The sequence below is a fragment of the Lathamus discolor genome, chromosome 1 (genome assembly GCF_037157495.1).
Source record: "Lathamus discolor isolate bLatDis1 chromosome 1, bLatDis1.hap1, whole genome shotgun sequence".
NCBI classification, from domain to species: Eukaryota; Metazoa; Chordata; class Aves; order Psittaciformes; family Psittacidae; genus Lathamus; species Lathamus discolor.
The window spans coordinates 79,976,001-79,991,524 of NC_088884.1; the positions used below are offsets into that span (position 1 = coordinate 79,976,001).

General features: G+C 47.3%; 1 protein-coding gene across 1 annotated transcript in view; it reads right to left on the reverse strand.

Annotated features, from left to right (window-relative positions):
* CACNA2D4 (calcium voltage-gated channel auxiliary subunit alpha2delta 4) overlaps window positions 1–15,524 on the reverse strand; it is a 125,323-nt gene that overhangs the window by 13,384 nt on the left and 96,415 nt on the right. The window contains exons 28-33 of the mRNA XM_065664160.1: window positions 11,737–11,798; window positions 10,575–10,589; window positions 8,659–8,703; window positions 7,641–7,703; window positions 1,515–1,585; window positions 621–696 (exon numbers count right to left, since the gene is read on the reverse strand). Of these exons, the coding sequence (XP_065520232.1) occupies window positions 621–696; window positions 1,515–1,585; window positions 7,641–7,703; window positions 8,659–8,703; window positions 10,575–10,589; window positions 11,737–11,798 (332 nt within the window). The remainder of the gene's footprint in view (window positions 1–620; window positions 697–1,514; window positions 1,586–7,640; window positions 7,704–8,658; window positions 8,704–10,574; window positions 10,590–11,736; window positions 11,799–15,524) is intronic.

A 15,524-nucleotide genomic window follows, 5' to 3' on the forward strand; every position in this document is an offset into this window, starting at 1 on the left:
AGTAGCCTGAGTGTTAATTACTCAGTTCTGCCTGTTTGAGGACAGGTTAGCAAGGTAGAGTGGGATTAGATTATTAGTTTATATCATCTGAAAGAGAAGTTGCATTTGGGTCCTGGCAAAACTATTCACTCTGGTAGTTTGGCTCCATGGCTATCAGCATTTCTCAGCTGCTTTAACCTGTCTCTGTTGCTCTAAGCCCACTTGGAAAAGCTTCCCTGAAAGGCTGTCAGCTTTCAGATACTCAGAGTGCAACTCCTCTTTCCGAGCTGCTGAGTATAACCATGTCCTGTAAAATCATTTCTGTTCGTTTCAGCAGCAAGCTGGTTCTTTGGCTTTTAGGAGATGCCTGGCATAGTCTAGTTCCTGTCCTCTTCCTGGTCCTTCTGATTTTCAGTGAGATTCTATATGCCAATAGAGAGCCAAATTGGAAACCACTGTCAGTGGCCATCACTGCCTTAGAAATATTCCTTACGATGAGTTTGGACATTCCCATCACTTGATAGCAAAAATCTGCTAAACTCTTTTGGGGAACATGCTACATCAAGCTGTGGGAGATGTCTTAAGAAGAGAGAACCTCCACAGCCAAGCCCATAGAAAGCTGCATGCAGGCAGATACGTACGCTGAGCAGAGGCTGGGCACCGCTGTGGTGGTGGTAGGGTACTTTGCACATTGCTTGGTAATCATACATGGTCACCCTGCAATCGAAACAAAACAAGCAAGTAGTTGAAAGCAAGCAATGCAACTGCCTACAGGACACAGACATCAGCTTTTTCTAAGAAGTCCTTGTACGGAAGAACTAAAGCAGTGTCCTGCTTACACACACATGTCTTTGCTGTTTGGTCAGTGCTGGATCTTGCAAAGCAAGAAATACAGGCTCTGGATTAATGTAACTGGGTCAGTAAAGGAAGAAATATGTCCCTAATTTCCGATGGTGAGTAAAGCAGGCAGTGAAGCAGGAAAATTATAATTGTCAACTACCTCAGGTCCCCCTGCTTCCTGTTTTCAAGCCACTGAAACTCAGAACTCTTTGACATGGGCTGGGGGAGTAGAGTGAAAGAAACAGAGGTATTTTTAGGAGAGAGAGAAACGTGCTCAGCCAGCTGCAATGCTACATCTGGGAGACTCTCAAGACAGCTGCTCACAGACTTTCCAAGTGGCAGGAGGAACTGAAGCGCTTTATACCCAAATTGCCACGAAGTGTTTCCCATAGCATCTTGCTCTGGAAAACACAGAGGAGCAGCTGCTTTCTAGCCACATGCAGATCAGGAGTTACTGGCTCTCTCAGTGCTTTGCAGCAGGAAGAAGAGCAGAATAAGGAAGAACAGGGAGTGTGGTGATGATGGCTGAGCAAGTCAGGGGAGGAGGCAGGTAGCTATAGGAGCTCTTGTATCAAAACAAGAGACTCACATGCATCAGCATGTGCATTTTCCCCTGCTGCTCATGGGGACCAGTCTGCTCTGACCCACACACCAGCTGAAGAAAGAGAAGTACAGCATGGAGATCCCCCACTTACCGCCTGAACATGCCCATGTTTAGCAGCTGGGTCATTATTGAGCCATCCACTGCACCCAAGAATTTTCCAGTCTGCAAAGCACAAGAAAGGAAAAAAACAGAATAAACTGACAACAGTAAAATTTCCAAATGCTCGATGGGACCAGCTGATCCAGTTTGTCTGGAGGCCTACTACACGTAATGGGTGTTTTATAAGGAGGTAATGCCAAGCTTTGTCCTTTGGCTGGCTGGAAAGCTTGAGGGAGGACTTCCCCCATCACCAGCTGGGCACTCTGCACTGCTCCTACCACACTTGGAAATGATTAAGCCCACGTAAGTCATGCAGCTTGTGATAGAAAAAGGAGGACTCCCAAGCTGCAGAGACCCAGGCACACTGATTCACTGGAAGACTGGGCTCTCCTGTGGGTTTTTGTGAATCCGCATCCTCCAGGTCTGAGTGCCTGAGTCTTCTGCTTGAGCCTCTCTGCTAGCTCTCGGCTGCAGTGGCTTTGGAAACCTTTGCTCTCCAGCTGCACTAGGTGAACTGACCCACCACATGGGAGTGCACTGGGCAGATTTATTCAGGTAGCAAATGCGAGTTTACGACTCAGTGTTGTGCGAGTTCCGAGCAGGCAGTAACCCCAACAACAACAACACAAACATGCATCCCTTTAGGTTACCGTGCACTGGCACAGACAGAGCTATTGCACAGGCTCCACCCTAACAAAAGTTACATGTGGGCGGTAGCAACCCCCAAATCCCGCTTGGGTGCCTGAACAGAGCTTGTGGCTGTCTGCTCCCATTTACGCTTCGGAGTTCATATAATACCTCAAATACAGTCCTAATCCCAAATCCTGGAACTGCTGCTTTAAAGACTTCTTCAAACAAACAACAGATCTGTCTTTCCTGATTATCAAACCATGACAAATCTATTGCAAAAATGCTTCAAATCTGCCAAGTCCACTGCTTTGTTTGCAAGCAAGTAAATAAAATACTCATAAATAATCATAGAATAGTTAGGGTTGGAAAGGACCTCAAGATCATCTAGTTCCAACCCCCCTGCCATGGGCAGGGACACCTCACACTAAACCATCCCACACAAGGCTTCATCCAACCTGGCCTTGAACACTGCCAGGGATGGAGCACTCACAACCCCCCTGGGCAACCCATTCCAGTGCCTCACCACCCTCACAGGAAAGAATTTCCTCCTTATATCCAGTCTATAAAAGAGCAGATATGAGCTATCCTCCATCTATTTTCCTAGCTCACGGGTCTCGACACAGTAAACACCTCCCATATGTTATGGAAGTGTTCACACAGTTTGGGGGGACATTTTCTTTTCCACTGATAGACTAGCAGTCATTTAGCATGTATTTAGCAGATGACAGATGATTTCATTTATTTGAGTGGGCCATTTCCACTATAGAAAAACAAACCCTTAGGCAGATTTACCTAAGATCATATGGTAATCATCTAACAGTAGCGTTACATGAGTATGAGCTTCTTCCCAACAGGCTTTAGAATGCATTTCACTGTATATATTGACACACAACATCAACTCCTCTTTGAGCACTTAGGCTGTAATCATCTCAGACATAGTCAAATGTGTCTGAGCAAGCACTAACTTTTTTCACCTCCCTCGCTCTTTCAATCTGATTAGGGTGGTAAAAGGAGACCAGCTGCTTCGATTTAATACCAGTCTGTAGCCCTAGCAGGAGCTAGAGCAGTAGGATTTAAGGCAGTGCAAGCTGCAGCTGGTGTGGCAAGGGGAAGAGTCTCATCCTGTTCAGAGACGCTGATGCTTGAATTTCTCCAGGTAGGATGTCATTCTTATAGGTACAAATATGAGGAGCTTTTAGCATAATTGAGACAAAGGCTTAGGGAAAATGCATCAATGCTTAGGGAAAGCATCAGCAAATTGGCCTTTAACACCAAACCAGACATTCAAACCTCAGTGTTGTTTTAAGTACTCTGTGCAGGTAGTGACACAGGAAAGCATCAGTTGGCAGAAAACTAAGTGGTCCTGCACTGAAGAGACATTTTGCCAGGCAGCTCTCATTACAGCCTGCTTCCTCAGTGACTGGCTGCTGCTCTCCCTGACATTCCCCTGCTGTGTTTCTCCTGATTCCCAGTCTAGGTATTAGGTTGGAAGCTGGGAATTAGGCTGGAGGCTGGAATCACACAGGGCCTTGCAATTTCAGAGATTCAGAGCACAAAGCATTGCCTCTGACATCCTGCGTCACATGCTGTATCACATCCCTCTGCAGCTGAGAGCGTACAAGCGCACATGCAGGCTATATGCAGGAAAGAGATGTATCCTGGAGCACATGCATGGCTTGCAAGGTACATCACTGCTTACAGACATACATGTTCCCGTGCTTTGCTGGCTCATTGAGCAATCTGCACTTTTGGCGTGCACAAAAGCTGTAGACAAACAGGATCTGCCAAATGGGCCAGGCTTTGGGCAAGTGGAGCAGGCAGCCTCCTTGCATGGCTCAAACAAAGCCAGCCCCTCCTTCTCCACAGGCTCTGCCCACCCCTGGTGGGATCTTGGCCTTTTAGCTACCACCCTGTCCCTGAAGTCGTGCCTAGGCAAAGCTTGCAGATGTCGCAGGGAGAAGGGAGCGGTCCTAGAAAAAAGAGGTTTAGTGTGCAAGGGAACATCTAGATGCAGCAGGTGGAGGGAGCTCAAGACCTGTGATCTACAGATGTGCCCCTGGCTGGCAGCAAAAGGGGGCTAAAAACCCAGGGGCAGTCATGGGCCAGGTCTGAAAACACTGGCAGAAATGTACTGTGGAGCAGTCCTCACTGCCGCACAGACTGAGCATGCCACTGACTTTACCTTCCTCCGCTGCCCTGGATCACCTGGTCCTCTCCCTCTCTCCCTCCCTTCTCCTGGCTCTGGCTATTAACTTTTTGCTCCCCCCGCAATAAGTCTGGATGGGGAGATTAGCCCAAATTAAGAGATTACCCATTCTCCCCAAGTAATCCTGTAGGGAGGTTCCAATGCATCACTCATTAAAATCCTGAGTTCCTCTTTATTCTGTGGTGACTTCTGGCTGCTGGGAAGCTTCCTGCTGCCTTCAGGCAGAGGTTACTAGAGCTGATCCGCCATCCTGATCCCCCATCCTGATCCCCCATCTCAAGGACAGAGGGGAGCAGAGACCAAGCCAGGCTGTCCTTTCCCCATTCCTTTGTGAGGCTGCTGTGGTTTCCAGTGTGGCCACCCAAAACAGAGGTGCATGCAGGAGGCTGAGAACACCATAAAGCGCCACAGCACCACAGCTTTATGTGTGCTTGCACCACAAGGGAGCTAGGAGAGAGATGGAGCAAAACATCTCAGAGCCCCCAGAGTGGGTCTCTGGCACTAGCAGCTTGCTCAGGGGCTGTAAGGACACAGGCTCTGTTATTCTTAGCTTGCACCTTGCCCCAGGAAGTAGGCATTTTGGATATGAAAGCCCCTTGGCTGCCTTCCTCGGGGTAGTGGGGTTGTGCATGGAGCTGCCACAGCCTGTGTGGCTCACTGATGCAGATACTCACTCATGTACCCTCGCTCCTTCAGCATCTGATAAGCCCATTCCCATCCTGACTGATGGGGCAGAACAGGCAGCATGTGGGCAGGCTGCCATTCTCCCTGTTGCTGGACTGAAATGCTGACCCATGCAGCTGAGCCACTCTTGCTGGTATGAGGCAGAGAAGGAGGAGAGTGAACTAGCCAACTTCTCCAGCAAGGCAAAATACACACAGAACCCAGGAATGGGATTTTGGGGGGCATTATGTTAAAAGATGCACTGAGGGGAAGATTGTGGGATGGGGCAAAGAAGACAACATAGCAACAAGTGTTCCCCTGCAGCAGCATCATCCAAGTGGCAAGGCTGTGAAACCCAGGGTATTGATTTAATACTGCTGCTGTCTTGAATTCCCTGTAGTGTTTAACAGTGTGGACACTCCTGGTGCCTCCAGGAAATAAAAGCGGTAACTGGAACAAGATGAAGACATCTGAAGAAAAGTACTGGTGAACTCTCCGAGGTCAGGGGAGGTAAACACCTGGAGGCGGTAACAGCTCTGGTGCCTGCCAAAATGCCTGATCTTGGAGGCATGTGGATAATGTTCATAATTTATCCAAATCCACTATAATGCCATGTTTCTACTGGTCAGATCTTTCAGAGAGGAGCTTTTGGAAAACACAATTTCCATAAGAGGCAGAAAGAACATGGAGACAGAACCCAGGAGGGCAGTGCTGGCAAAAAACAGCAGATGTGGTAGCTAAAGGGTCTAGTTGCCTTTACCTATAGACACATGCCATAGGACTCGGCAAAGCACCTTTGAAAATGCCATGCAAGGGCAGAGGACGAAACTGCAAATCCTAAGATTACCAGCCCATCCTGACCATGCAGTAGGACCTGCTCTCCCAGAGTAAGGAGTCAGTACAACTTTACAGCAATTTCCTTCCTTATATTTTCAAGCTTTCTTTGCCATTTCTTTTTTTGGCATACCACGTTATTGAAGGGGCACTTTTTACCGGAATATTCAGTAGGTCACTTTCGCAACAGAAAAGAGGTTGGTTATTCTGTGCAATATGCCCCCTCCATGATATCTGTCTATATCATCCCCCTGGTGCCAGTGTGTTGCTGATTTATTTTGCTTTGTGAGCCTCAACAGTTCTCATTTTGGCCTCTCTGAATTTACTGCACAGTGCACAGTGAATTTACTGCAGAATTCACAATCTCACCTTTTTCTTTTGCCAGCCTATTCGGAATATGCTAACCAACACAAGTCCAGATGGGAAACCACGGGACTCATATAGCTTGACGCTTTCCATCTAAATATCCATCTAAAAATTCCTCTTCTTTCTTTTCTGTCCCAGCTACTTTGAGATCAATGCCACTACTTCAGTCTTCAACCAGAACTTCTTTAACCGCCTCTTGTGAGGGACTCTCTTCAAGGCTTTTAATAAAACGGAAAGGTCATCCATCCTCTCTTACCTCCTGCTTTACCTACACTTTCAAAGAGCTATAGCTGGTAAGATAGGTTTTTATGCTTTATAGAAGTTCTGTTGCTTGTCCCAGTCACATCCATAGGGTGTTCTGGTACTTTGAATTTCCACCATCGGGTGTTCTGTTACTTTACTTTCAATTTCCATTTCAACCTGTTTGTCACATCTTGAAGCACGCAATTTCTGGGATCAGTTCTACTGCCTTTTGGAAATACACAAACAGTGTTTGGTAACTCCAGTACTGTGGAAATTTTAATGAAACTCCGCACTTCTGTCAGTAACAAAACGGCTTCATTCCCCACTCTTGCTATTGACTTATTGCCTTGTAGCTTATGAGACTGTTCCAACACATCACTTTCTGACATCCAAATCTATGGCCTTTTATTATTTTGAAACAAATAGGTGTGTGGGGAATTCACTGTGGGGAAACGTACAGCTAAGCCATGCAGTGGCTGGTAGTGTTGGGTTTACACAGGCTACAGAGAAGTCACATCCGAAACCGCACCCCTTTAGCTCCCTAGAAATGGTCATGGAGGCACTGGCAGCAAGAGGAAAGGAAGCAACTTCTGTTGTTATATTTTTATTACTATCCTGAGTCTTTTTCCTTACTCCTTTCACCTCTGTGTGTCCAGCAAACCCTCCAGTTCTTTAGGTGTTCTCCTCTTTAGAATTTGTTTAAATGATTTCATCTTTGTTTTTGCCTTTGGCGTTTTGTTCTTACCATCCGCTTGGTTTCCCTTCCTGAAGAACGCCTGCTTTGACTTCAGAGGCACTCAAAAGTTCTGCTCCTTTCCTTTTTCCCCTCCCCCTTTTCCTTTCCCTTTCCTTCCTTTCAGCTTCCTGAAGTCAGGGCACACCTGCCTTCTGGGACTGCCTCAGATCATCATTCAGTAGATTCTGTGCAGAGAGAAATGAGTCTGATTTCCTCACTCCTGATAAAAAGATATTTTGACTAGCTCCTTCCTTATGACTGCAAATTCCTTCCTCACCTAGGATGTGCTGTCACTCTGCTGGGAGGCCTCCCCCTCATCACACAGCTGAATTTAATTACACCACAGCCACCCTTATTACACAATTCAACTTCGTTTTAACCAGCTCTGGTGGGTTATTTAGGAACGCTCTCCTCCTCCTCCTCCTCTTATGCTCTCTTACCTCTGCAGGTCTTTTGGAAACGAGTATGAAGCCGTTGTTATCAATAAGGAAGCAATTCAGAATCTGCAGAGATTAAAGAGAAGCAACATTAAAGACAGCTTTTTCCATGGTTGTGTGGTGTGTACTTCCATGTACTGCTGTGTGCACAATGGAGTGGTGTGGGCTGTGCTTATAGCAACAGCCTTGGCATTTCTATGCCTAGCCCCATGGCTAAGCTATGGGGCTTTACACAATTGACTTTTCCCTCTCTGCCTCCATCTTGCGGTATTTAGTTCGTGAGCTGACTGTGACAGTGACTGTCTCTTGCCAGGGCTGTGAGCCACACTTGAGAAGACAAGGCACCCTGCAGGATATTTGGAGAGCACTTCTCTAATAAAATGGTATCTAATGCTTTCCACCTTCAGATTTCAGAGTTTTATAGCCACTCATGAAATAACCCTCTCCTCACCACTGACTATCAGTGATGGTCTTTGTTTTGATTTTGCAGAGCAGGAAATCGAGGCACAGAGTTTAGATGAAAACCTTTAGGACTCAGAGGGGAAAACTAGGATGCAGAGGAAACCTCACATTAATGCAGAATGAAAATTCTCTGGTGTTCCCACTCTCCAGGACAGAGGAGCTCCTGTCCAAGATATGCCTGAGACCAAGGTTAAAGCAGTGGCCTAAATGCAAAGAGGGGTGTCCAGCATGCCTGTCATGCTGACAGCCACTTTCTTTGGAAGACCTTGGATGACAGTGAGGCAGCCTTAGAGGAGATGGACTCTCCTTAGAGTCACTGGCTGGAATCCCCATATACCTGCCTTGGCTCAGCTGACATCTCACAGTAAAGGGGAAGACCTAAACTGCAGGTTTACCTCAACAGCACAAGGTCCTGCCCCCAGCTCTGCAGCCTCTTGTGATGACAGGCAATACCTTTTTGTCCAGTGTGTGTATGTGCGTGTGTGTGTGTGAGATCTCCACAGAGGAGGTAGTCAATCACACCCATCACAGGTACAGGGAAGAAATCTGGGCAACTTACATCATCCTGACAGCTTAGTGGACAGGCACCGTCCAAGGCACTGCACTGGAAAGGAAAAGCAGAGAATTAACCATGGCACGACCGCATCTTACAGGCTCCCCTGTGGGACTGCTGAGCTAAAGGTCTCCACGCCACTATCCCATGAAGCTCTGCAATTTAGCTGGCATTTCCCCCAAGACATGCTCTCGAGCATGCAGAGGTACCACCCCCCAAGTTGGCCACTCAGTGCCACTGTGTGCTCCCCATCTCTCTGAGCAACATCCCCATTGCTGAAGGCTCTGATCCTGCACCTGCCTCCCTGATAGGGTCCCTGTGAGCTTCAAGCAGAGGTGGCTTTTGCAAAGAAAGGGGACAGCATCAAGCTTTCTGGCTGCAAATGCAAAGGTTATTGTGCACTGGTGAGAAACTAGCATGCATTTCAGCATCTGCTGGTATCTGCACTAAGCACATGGCACGGTATTTTAGACCAGGACTCTTCTCCAGCAGGGAGTTTTTGTTATTGTTGTTGCTGTTGGTTTCTTTATTCTCCAGACAGCTAATGATAAAATAGGATGTGAATGGTGCTCATGTAGCCCAAGGCACTGTCCATTTGTTTCATTTAGGATTTCTGTGTACCTCGCTTGACATGTGTTTCACAATGCTGAACTCAGTGGGGACACGAGGGGTTAAGTGGTGAGTAACAAAGCCCTTCAGGTGATTATTGATTTCATAATTGTTCCAAGTTTGCCATGGCCGTGCCTGTCTGTCTCCTTGTGTTATTTTCGAATGCTATTTTCTCCAGCAGCAGAGGGAAGAAGGCTGACAAGGTGTTGCCATTTCTGTACATGGGGTCCCCTTCCTGCCAGAGATTTCCCGGGGTCAGGGAAGGACACTGATGTGCTGTGTAGCCTGCCTCCTCTCAGCCTGCTGCCCTTTATTTCCTCACAACCCTTATGCATAAACCACAGACCCCTTTCTGAATGATTCTCAACAACAAGAGGTGAATTTTCCATTTCAAATCACAAGAAGACTGTTACTTTCAGTTAGAATTTGTTTCAGATGAGGCTTGGAGATGTCTGGGTTTGTTTCAAGCCCTGTGGCTTTGCAATATTGCATGCTCATGCTCCAAATCCAACTGGCTTTTTGAGGCTTCAGGGATGACGGTTTAATAACATCCCTTTACCCACACTTACAAGCATCATCTCACCCCTTACGAAACAGCATTGTGTTGTTTTGTTTCCCTGGACATATGCATACAAGTGGCCATGTACTTTATCCCAAGTGGGTTCCTTCCTTTGGTCATCAGAGAAGTATGGCCACAAAGAACCACTATTATGGCCTTGGCGGGTAAGAAATACAGAACCCAAAGCATGAAAATCAGAACAGAAACCCAGGTGAACCAGAGTGGTTTCCAACAAGAAAGGCCTATATCTCACATCATCTTCCTCAGCAGTGTGAGGACTGAGTCTTGCTGCCACTGCTCTTCCAAACTGGAGAAGATCCAGCCATGCCCAGTGCTGGGCTGGCTATGCAGCAGTGGGACCACGGTGAGAAGCCTGGGCTGAGAGCACCAGCAGCTTGCAGGGAGCCCCTGAGGTAGGGGAAGAACTGATCCTGATCTCCCCGGTTGTTCTGAGACCATATCTACTATGTTATGGGCACAGGTCCCTCCTCAGAGACCAGCTTACTTCACAGCATCTTCCTGCTGTTGGTCAGGTCTCTGAAATGCTGTGACCTAGAGCACTTTGAGCTTTGCCAAAGACACTTAATTACTGTGAAGACAAACACAGCCTACGACGGCTTGGACCGTCTCCAGTGACTGCGGACAAGGGACAGTGCCTATAATATGCTGGCACATAAACAACACAATTACGAAGCTGAGAGCTGTGGTAGGGCCTGCTGGGATGCCTCCCTGTCCCCAGCTTTTGTCTACTTACATCACTGTCATTGGGCTGGGAAACGGGAGGCACAGCATGGACATCCAGAGCGGCACAGCATGCGGTGAAGCGGGAGAGAGAAAACAGGATCTGTTAGTCATTCCTCTGTCAAACGGAGGTCATGTCCTCCAGAGCCATATGCAGGCTCTTTTTCATATCAGCACCTAGCAGGGCCATGGCTTGCAGGCACTTGGCACACAGGCCTCTTTTCAGCTTCTTTAATCAGGCTTCCCGGTTTCACTTAACACCCATGTGGGCTTGTTTATGTGAGAACTGCCTGGGTATGGCCCTAAGGAGATATTTAAAAATGAAGCTCTCTGCTGATGCACCAGGATATGCTCACGCACTTTGAAGAAGTATTTTTAGCTCAGGTTAGGTTTATGTGCTATCCCACCTGCAAGGATGCTCCTTCCACCATGGCCAACTCTGTTCCCCACCTGTGCTCGCTCCCAGCAGGCAGCCTCCTGTCCTTCTATCTTCTCTGTCATCCCCAGATAATAGTTCCTTTTTCTGACAGCAGAGAGACACTTCTGCTGTGTGCTGCTTTGGTCCCATCAGTCTCACCCCTCCAATATATCTCCCCCAAAACAAAGCCAGGGGAAAGCCCCTGGGTGGTAAGGGAAAGGTATTTCACTTTTCCTGACTCTCAGACCAGAGCAGTTGTTTTAATTATTCCATTTCTTTCAGTCCAGCAAGAGTGTCCAAAATTAGGACACCACTGAAAGCTTATCCCTGGAGCAAGTGATTTGTATTTTGGCAAGCTGGTAGCATTTTGTTATCATTAGCAAGATAAGAGGGCAGTACATTTATTTTTTTTACATGTGCCCAAAACTGCAGATTTCCATGAGGTTTCTGAAAGGCTGAATGAGCACAAACATATTTCCACAATTAAATGTGTCATATGCAGCAGAGCTAAAGCCAGGCCAGGATGCTGACACTGTCAAGGCAGCATTTGTGGAACAGACTCACGGCTCACGTGGCATTAGTGCCGTCAAAGGATTACAGAAATGTGTGACTTCAAACTAATCTACTTCATAAATCTTTTAATATGAATGTCACAAAAGCCTTCATCAAAATGCCATCATATGTGATATAACATAGCATTGACCTTGCTGACGAACACCATTAAATTGCCTCTCTACATGACTGCTGATACTCCTACCTGTTGCATGGCCATCCAAAACTTGCGTTGGAGCAACTCCAGCTTGATTTGCACACCCACCGCTATAGGAAACAAGAAAGGGGGAGGATGAAAAGAAGAAAGTACCAGAGGCGGAAGGACAAATACAAATTAGGAAAGGAGGAGTAAATATTTGCCTGAAGTGATGGGATGAAAACCACGATTGCAACCTGCTTCCAAGTGTGAATGACAAGTATCAGGGGATCAGTGCTGACTCAGGCTGCCAAGTGAGAGTCAGAGGTTTAACAAGGTAGAGGAAAAGGGGACAGTGTCTGTACTGAGGTACCGACACCTCCCTCCCACTAAACACTATGGAGCTACAAAAAAAATCACAGCAACAAAAAAAGTCCCACCAAAAACCCCAGGGCAGCGAGTGTGTGAACTTTCATCTTTGTCTTTTGTAGATTTGCAGATGTTTCTGATCACCTCAGCCTCAACTCTTGCACAGCACAGCATCAGGTGGAAATAAAGTAGGCCAGTGTGAGGAAGGGATTCATTCAGAACCCCACCTGTCTCAAGGGGAGACCACAGCAATTTAGATGGCTCCTAAGCCATTACAAAAGCACAGAAATATGAATGCCATTTGATGGAAAGGTGTTGATTACAAGCAGTGCTTTGTTACCCGGTCCCAGCCCAGTGAACGCCGGGCTAAGCAGAAGTGCGTTTCTTAATGAAGTGCGTCCTAATTTCTTGGCTTAATTTCTCTTCTATTCCCAGCATCATGCTCCTGAAGTAAGGCATAGCTCCACAGGAGAAGAAGTAGTGCAGGGTCTCCCTGACAGAATAACCTAGCTGTCCCTGGGTAGGTTGCCTGCAAACACATGTAATAACCAGTGCAGTCGTGCGCAGCCTGGCACTGTGACAGAAGCAACGGGGCTGTGTGTCAACTAGTTGAATCCAAATGCTCTGCAGGAACTACAGCCTCAAGCAGGACCTTGAAATAGAATATAAAGTGCAAGTGAGGGAGAAAAAGAAGCACAGAGAGGGAAAGTTTGAGCCTTTTTTCACAACCACCAATATCGGGTGGATGAAGTGTTGCTGTTTCTACAGATTTCCTCTGAATTAGCAGGACCTTCAAAGGGGGAACAGATCCTTTAAATCTGAATCATGCTGTGTGGGTGCTTTTAAGTTAACAGTATGATCTGATGCTCTAATTCAGATGGGTATGAATTAAAACTGGAGTATGCAATGGTATATTTTCTTGCAGCATGTACAGAGACCCTGGCACCTGGCATGAGTTCTGCCTATTATATCAGTGTCCTTGTCACATTCCCATTGCTATTCCATCTTAAAAAATCCCGTGTATCGCAGGTGCATTTATTATCCAGCTCTCCATGCTGTAGACTGAATCTGACTGCCTGTACGTGAGGAAAGGAACGATTTTGTAGAGCTGCCTTGCCCTAAGCTTTGCAGAACACAAACCAGACAAGACAAAGAATGTAAACAAAGGAGGAGGGATGGGGCTGAGTCCAGCTCGGGTGAAGATTCATCAGCTTCAGCGGGGCTATTGCAGGCATGGTTTGGCTTGGTGCCCCTGCTGACAAACCAGCAGCTCATGACAGAAGGCAAATGGTGCTGTTGCTGCTGAGTCCGATCAGGCCCACGCATCCGATTTGGTATGTAGCTTTAAATAAATTCATCGTTTTCCTTTAACACCATCTCAGGAAAAAGTTATTCCCCTTATTACAGCAGATCACATCAATGGGACTGAGCACTACTCAGAACATGGAGTTTTTATGAGATCTGAAGGGGAGTTGACACCTACATAACTAACCTTGCAATGCAGAGGCTTACTCAGTGGCTCATGTTTTTGCCAGTGGGAACATCTGGCCTTAAACTGTTCTTCAAGGTGAGCTTAGCCCCTGATTGTGAATTCTTGCCTCTGCTCAGGAAGCATGAATACCATGTACCAAACTAGGACAGAGTTGACTGCAACATGAAGAAGGATAGCTCCTGGAGGCTTGCGCTGGTGGCTGGTGGCAGGGACAGAAAGCAAAGTCTCCCAGCTCTCTTTTTCCTCTTTCCACATCACTCACAGCTATGTCTAACCTGTCCCTGCCATCTGTCAGCAATCCTTGTCCTTTCAATGCAATCTCTGTGGACCTAACCTCTCTGTAGGGCTTGAGCTTACACGTCTTCTCTGCATTAGCCCTTCCTTTCCCGTGGTCCAGCACACATTTCTAGCTATTCCTCATGGAGCCGTGGTGAGCACTACTCTCCTCCTCACACCATGGCACAGTCTGAAGAGGTCATTGAAAGCAAAGCTGGGAGCTATTCTGCCTTGCAGCCAGGTTTGCTTGTTTGGATGTACACATTACAGGGTACCACGCTGGAGGGATTGCTCCATACTCATGCCTGGCACCACCACTCCTTGCCAGTCAGTGGGGATTGGCAGCTCATGGCAAGAGCTGTGAGAAACTTCCACACATTCAGGTGACCTGAGGAAAACACGAGAACTGAGGGGAAACAGGCCCCAATCACCCTCCCAGTGCTAGTAACAAATAGATGCCTGGGTGCCTTCAGGCTATTGGTGGGGCTGGGGAGAAAGAAGGAAACTTGCCTGAGGCAAGGATGATGCTACAGCTCAGGTGAGAGGGAGAAAACTGGACTAAACCCCTGTCTGCTCGTTCCGAAGTACAACTGATCATTAATGAGCCTTTTTGCTCTGGTGGCAAAGCATATGCTGCAGCAGTGGGAAGATCTGAAGCCTGCGAAATGATGAGTGGCTCTAGTGTGCAGCACAGCAATAACCGTGGAGTCCTCAGAGAGACCGTGGCTGATAGGTTTATTCCTACCACTGTGCAAACACCCTGTGCAACTGTAGCATCCCAGCAGGGAAATTAAACACGTGGAAGAGCAATGCTGTGCACCTTGCTTAGTTAATATCACTTGCTTAGTTAGTATCACTTCATGTCGATGAGCTACCCAGACCTGTGAATGGCTTCCCACCAAACCCAAGCAGTGCCCACTGCATGGCTGCTGCTGGCTTTCTCTGGGTTCTTGTGCTGCGATTCACTGTGGAGATAAGAGCCTTCCCCTCCACCTGTTCATCCCTCTGTTGAGCATGTCTGCCTCATTAGCTCATCCTCTGCTTGTCTCTTTCTCTGTCTGCCTTCCCCGGCTTCTCTCTTTTATTGTCCATATGCTGTTCTCATAAGGAGCTTTCCCCAAGATTTAACTCTTGGGCCTGCTGCACAAACAAAAAGGTGTAACAATCACAAGACCATGTCCTGCACAGTGCTAATCAAGATTTACCTTGTCATTAACAACCCATTTTCATGGCAGCTAGTCCAGTAGTTAAATAAACCCTGTGATTCAAATGGAAGAAGGCGCCACAGCAGCAGAGCAGCCCTGCCCGTACTGTCCATTTGCATTCCCCATTCTCTATTTCTGAAATATTCCTATTTTCCCTCTCAAGCTAGCGGTGGAGCTGCCCCACTCAAAATTTTACTTGAAGCCCCCTAAAAATTTTACTTAAAAAATAACTTCCAGGCAACTTAAAATGAACAGAAAGCCCAGACCAAGGGCAGCCTGTTTACAGTACTGGACCTGATGGAAGAGGCAGTTCAGGTGGATCAGTGAAAGAGTAATTCTTGTACATACGAGCTACAGAGGTCTTCAGCAAGCTGGAGGAAGGCAAGCAAGGGGTCTGATTTGTGGGATTGGGGTGGCTGCAGGAGCCCACAGGAGAGCACAGAGGGAAGCCTGAAAGAGGCAGTGGGCTGGATTTGATGGTACCAATAGGCTGTGTCAGGGAGGGCAGGGGATGC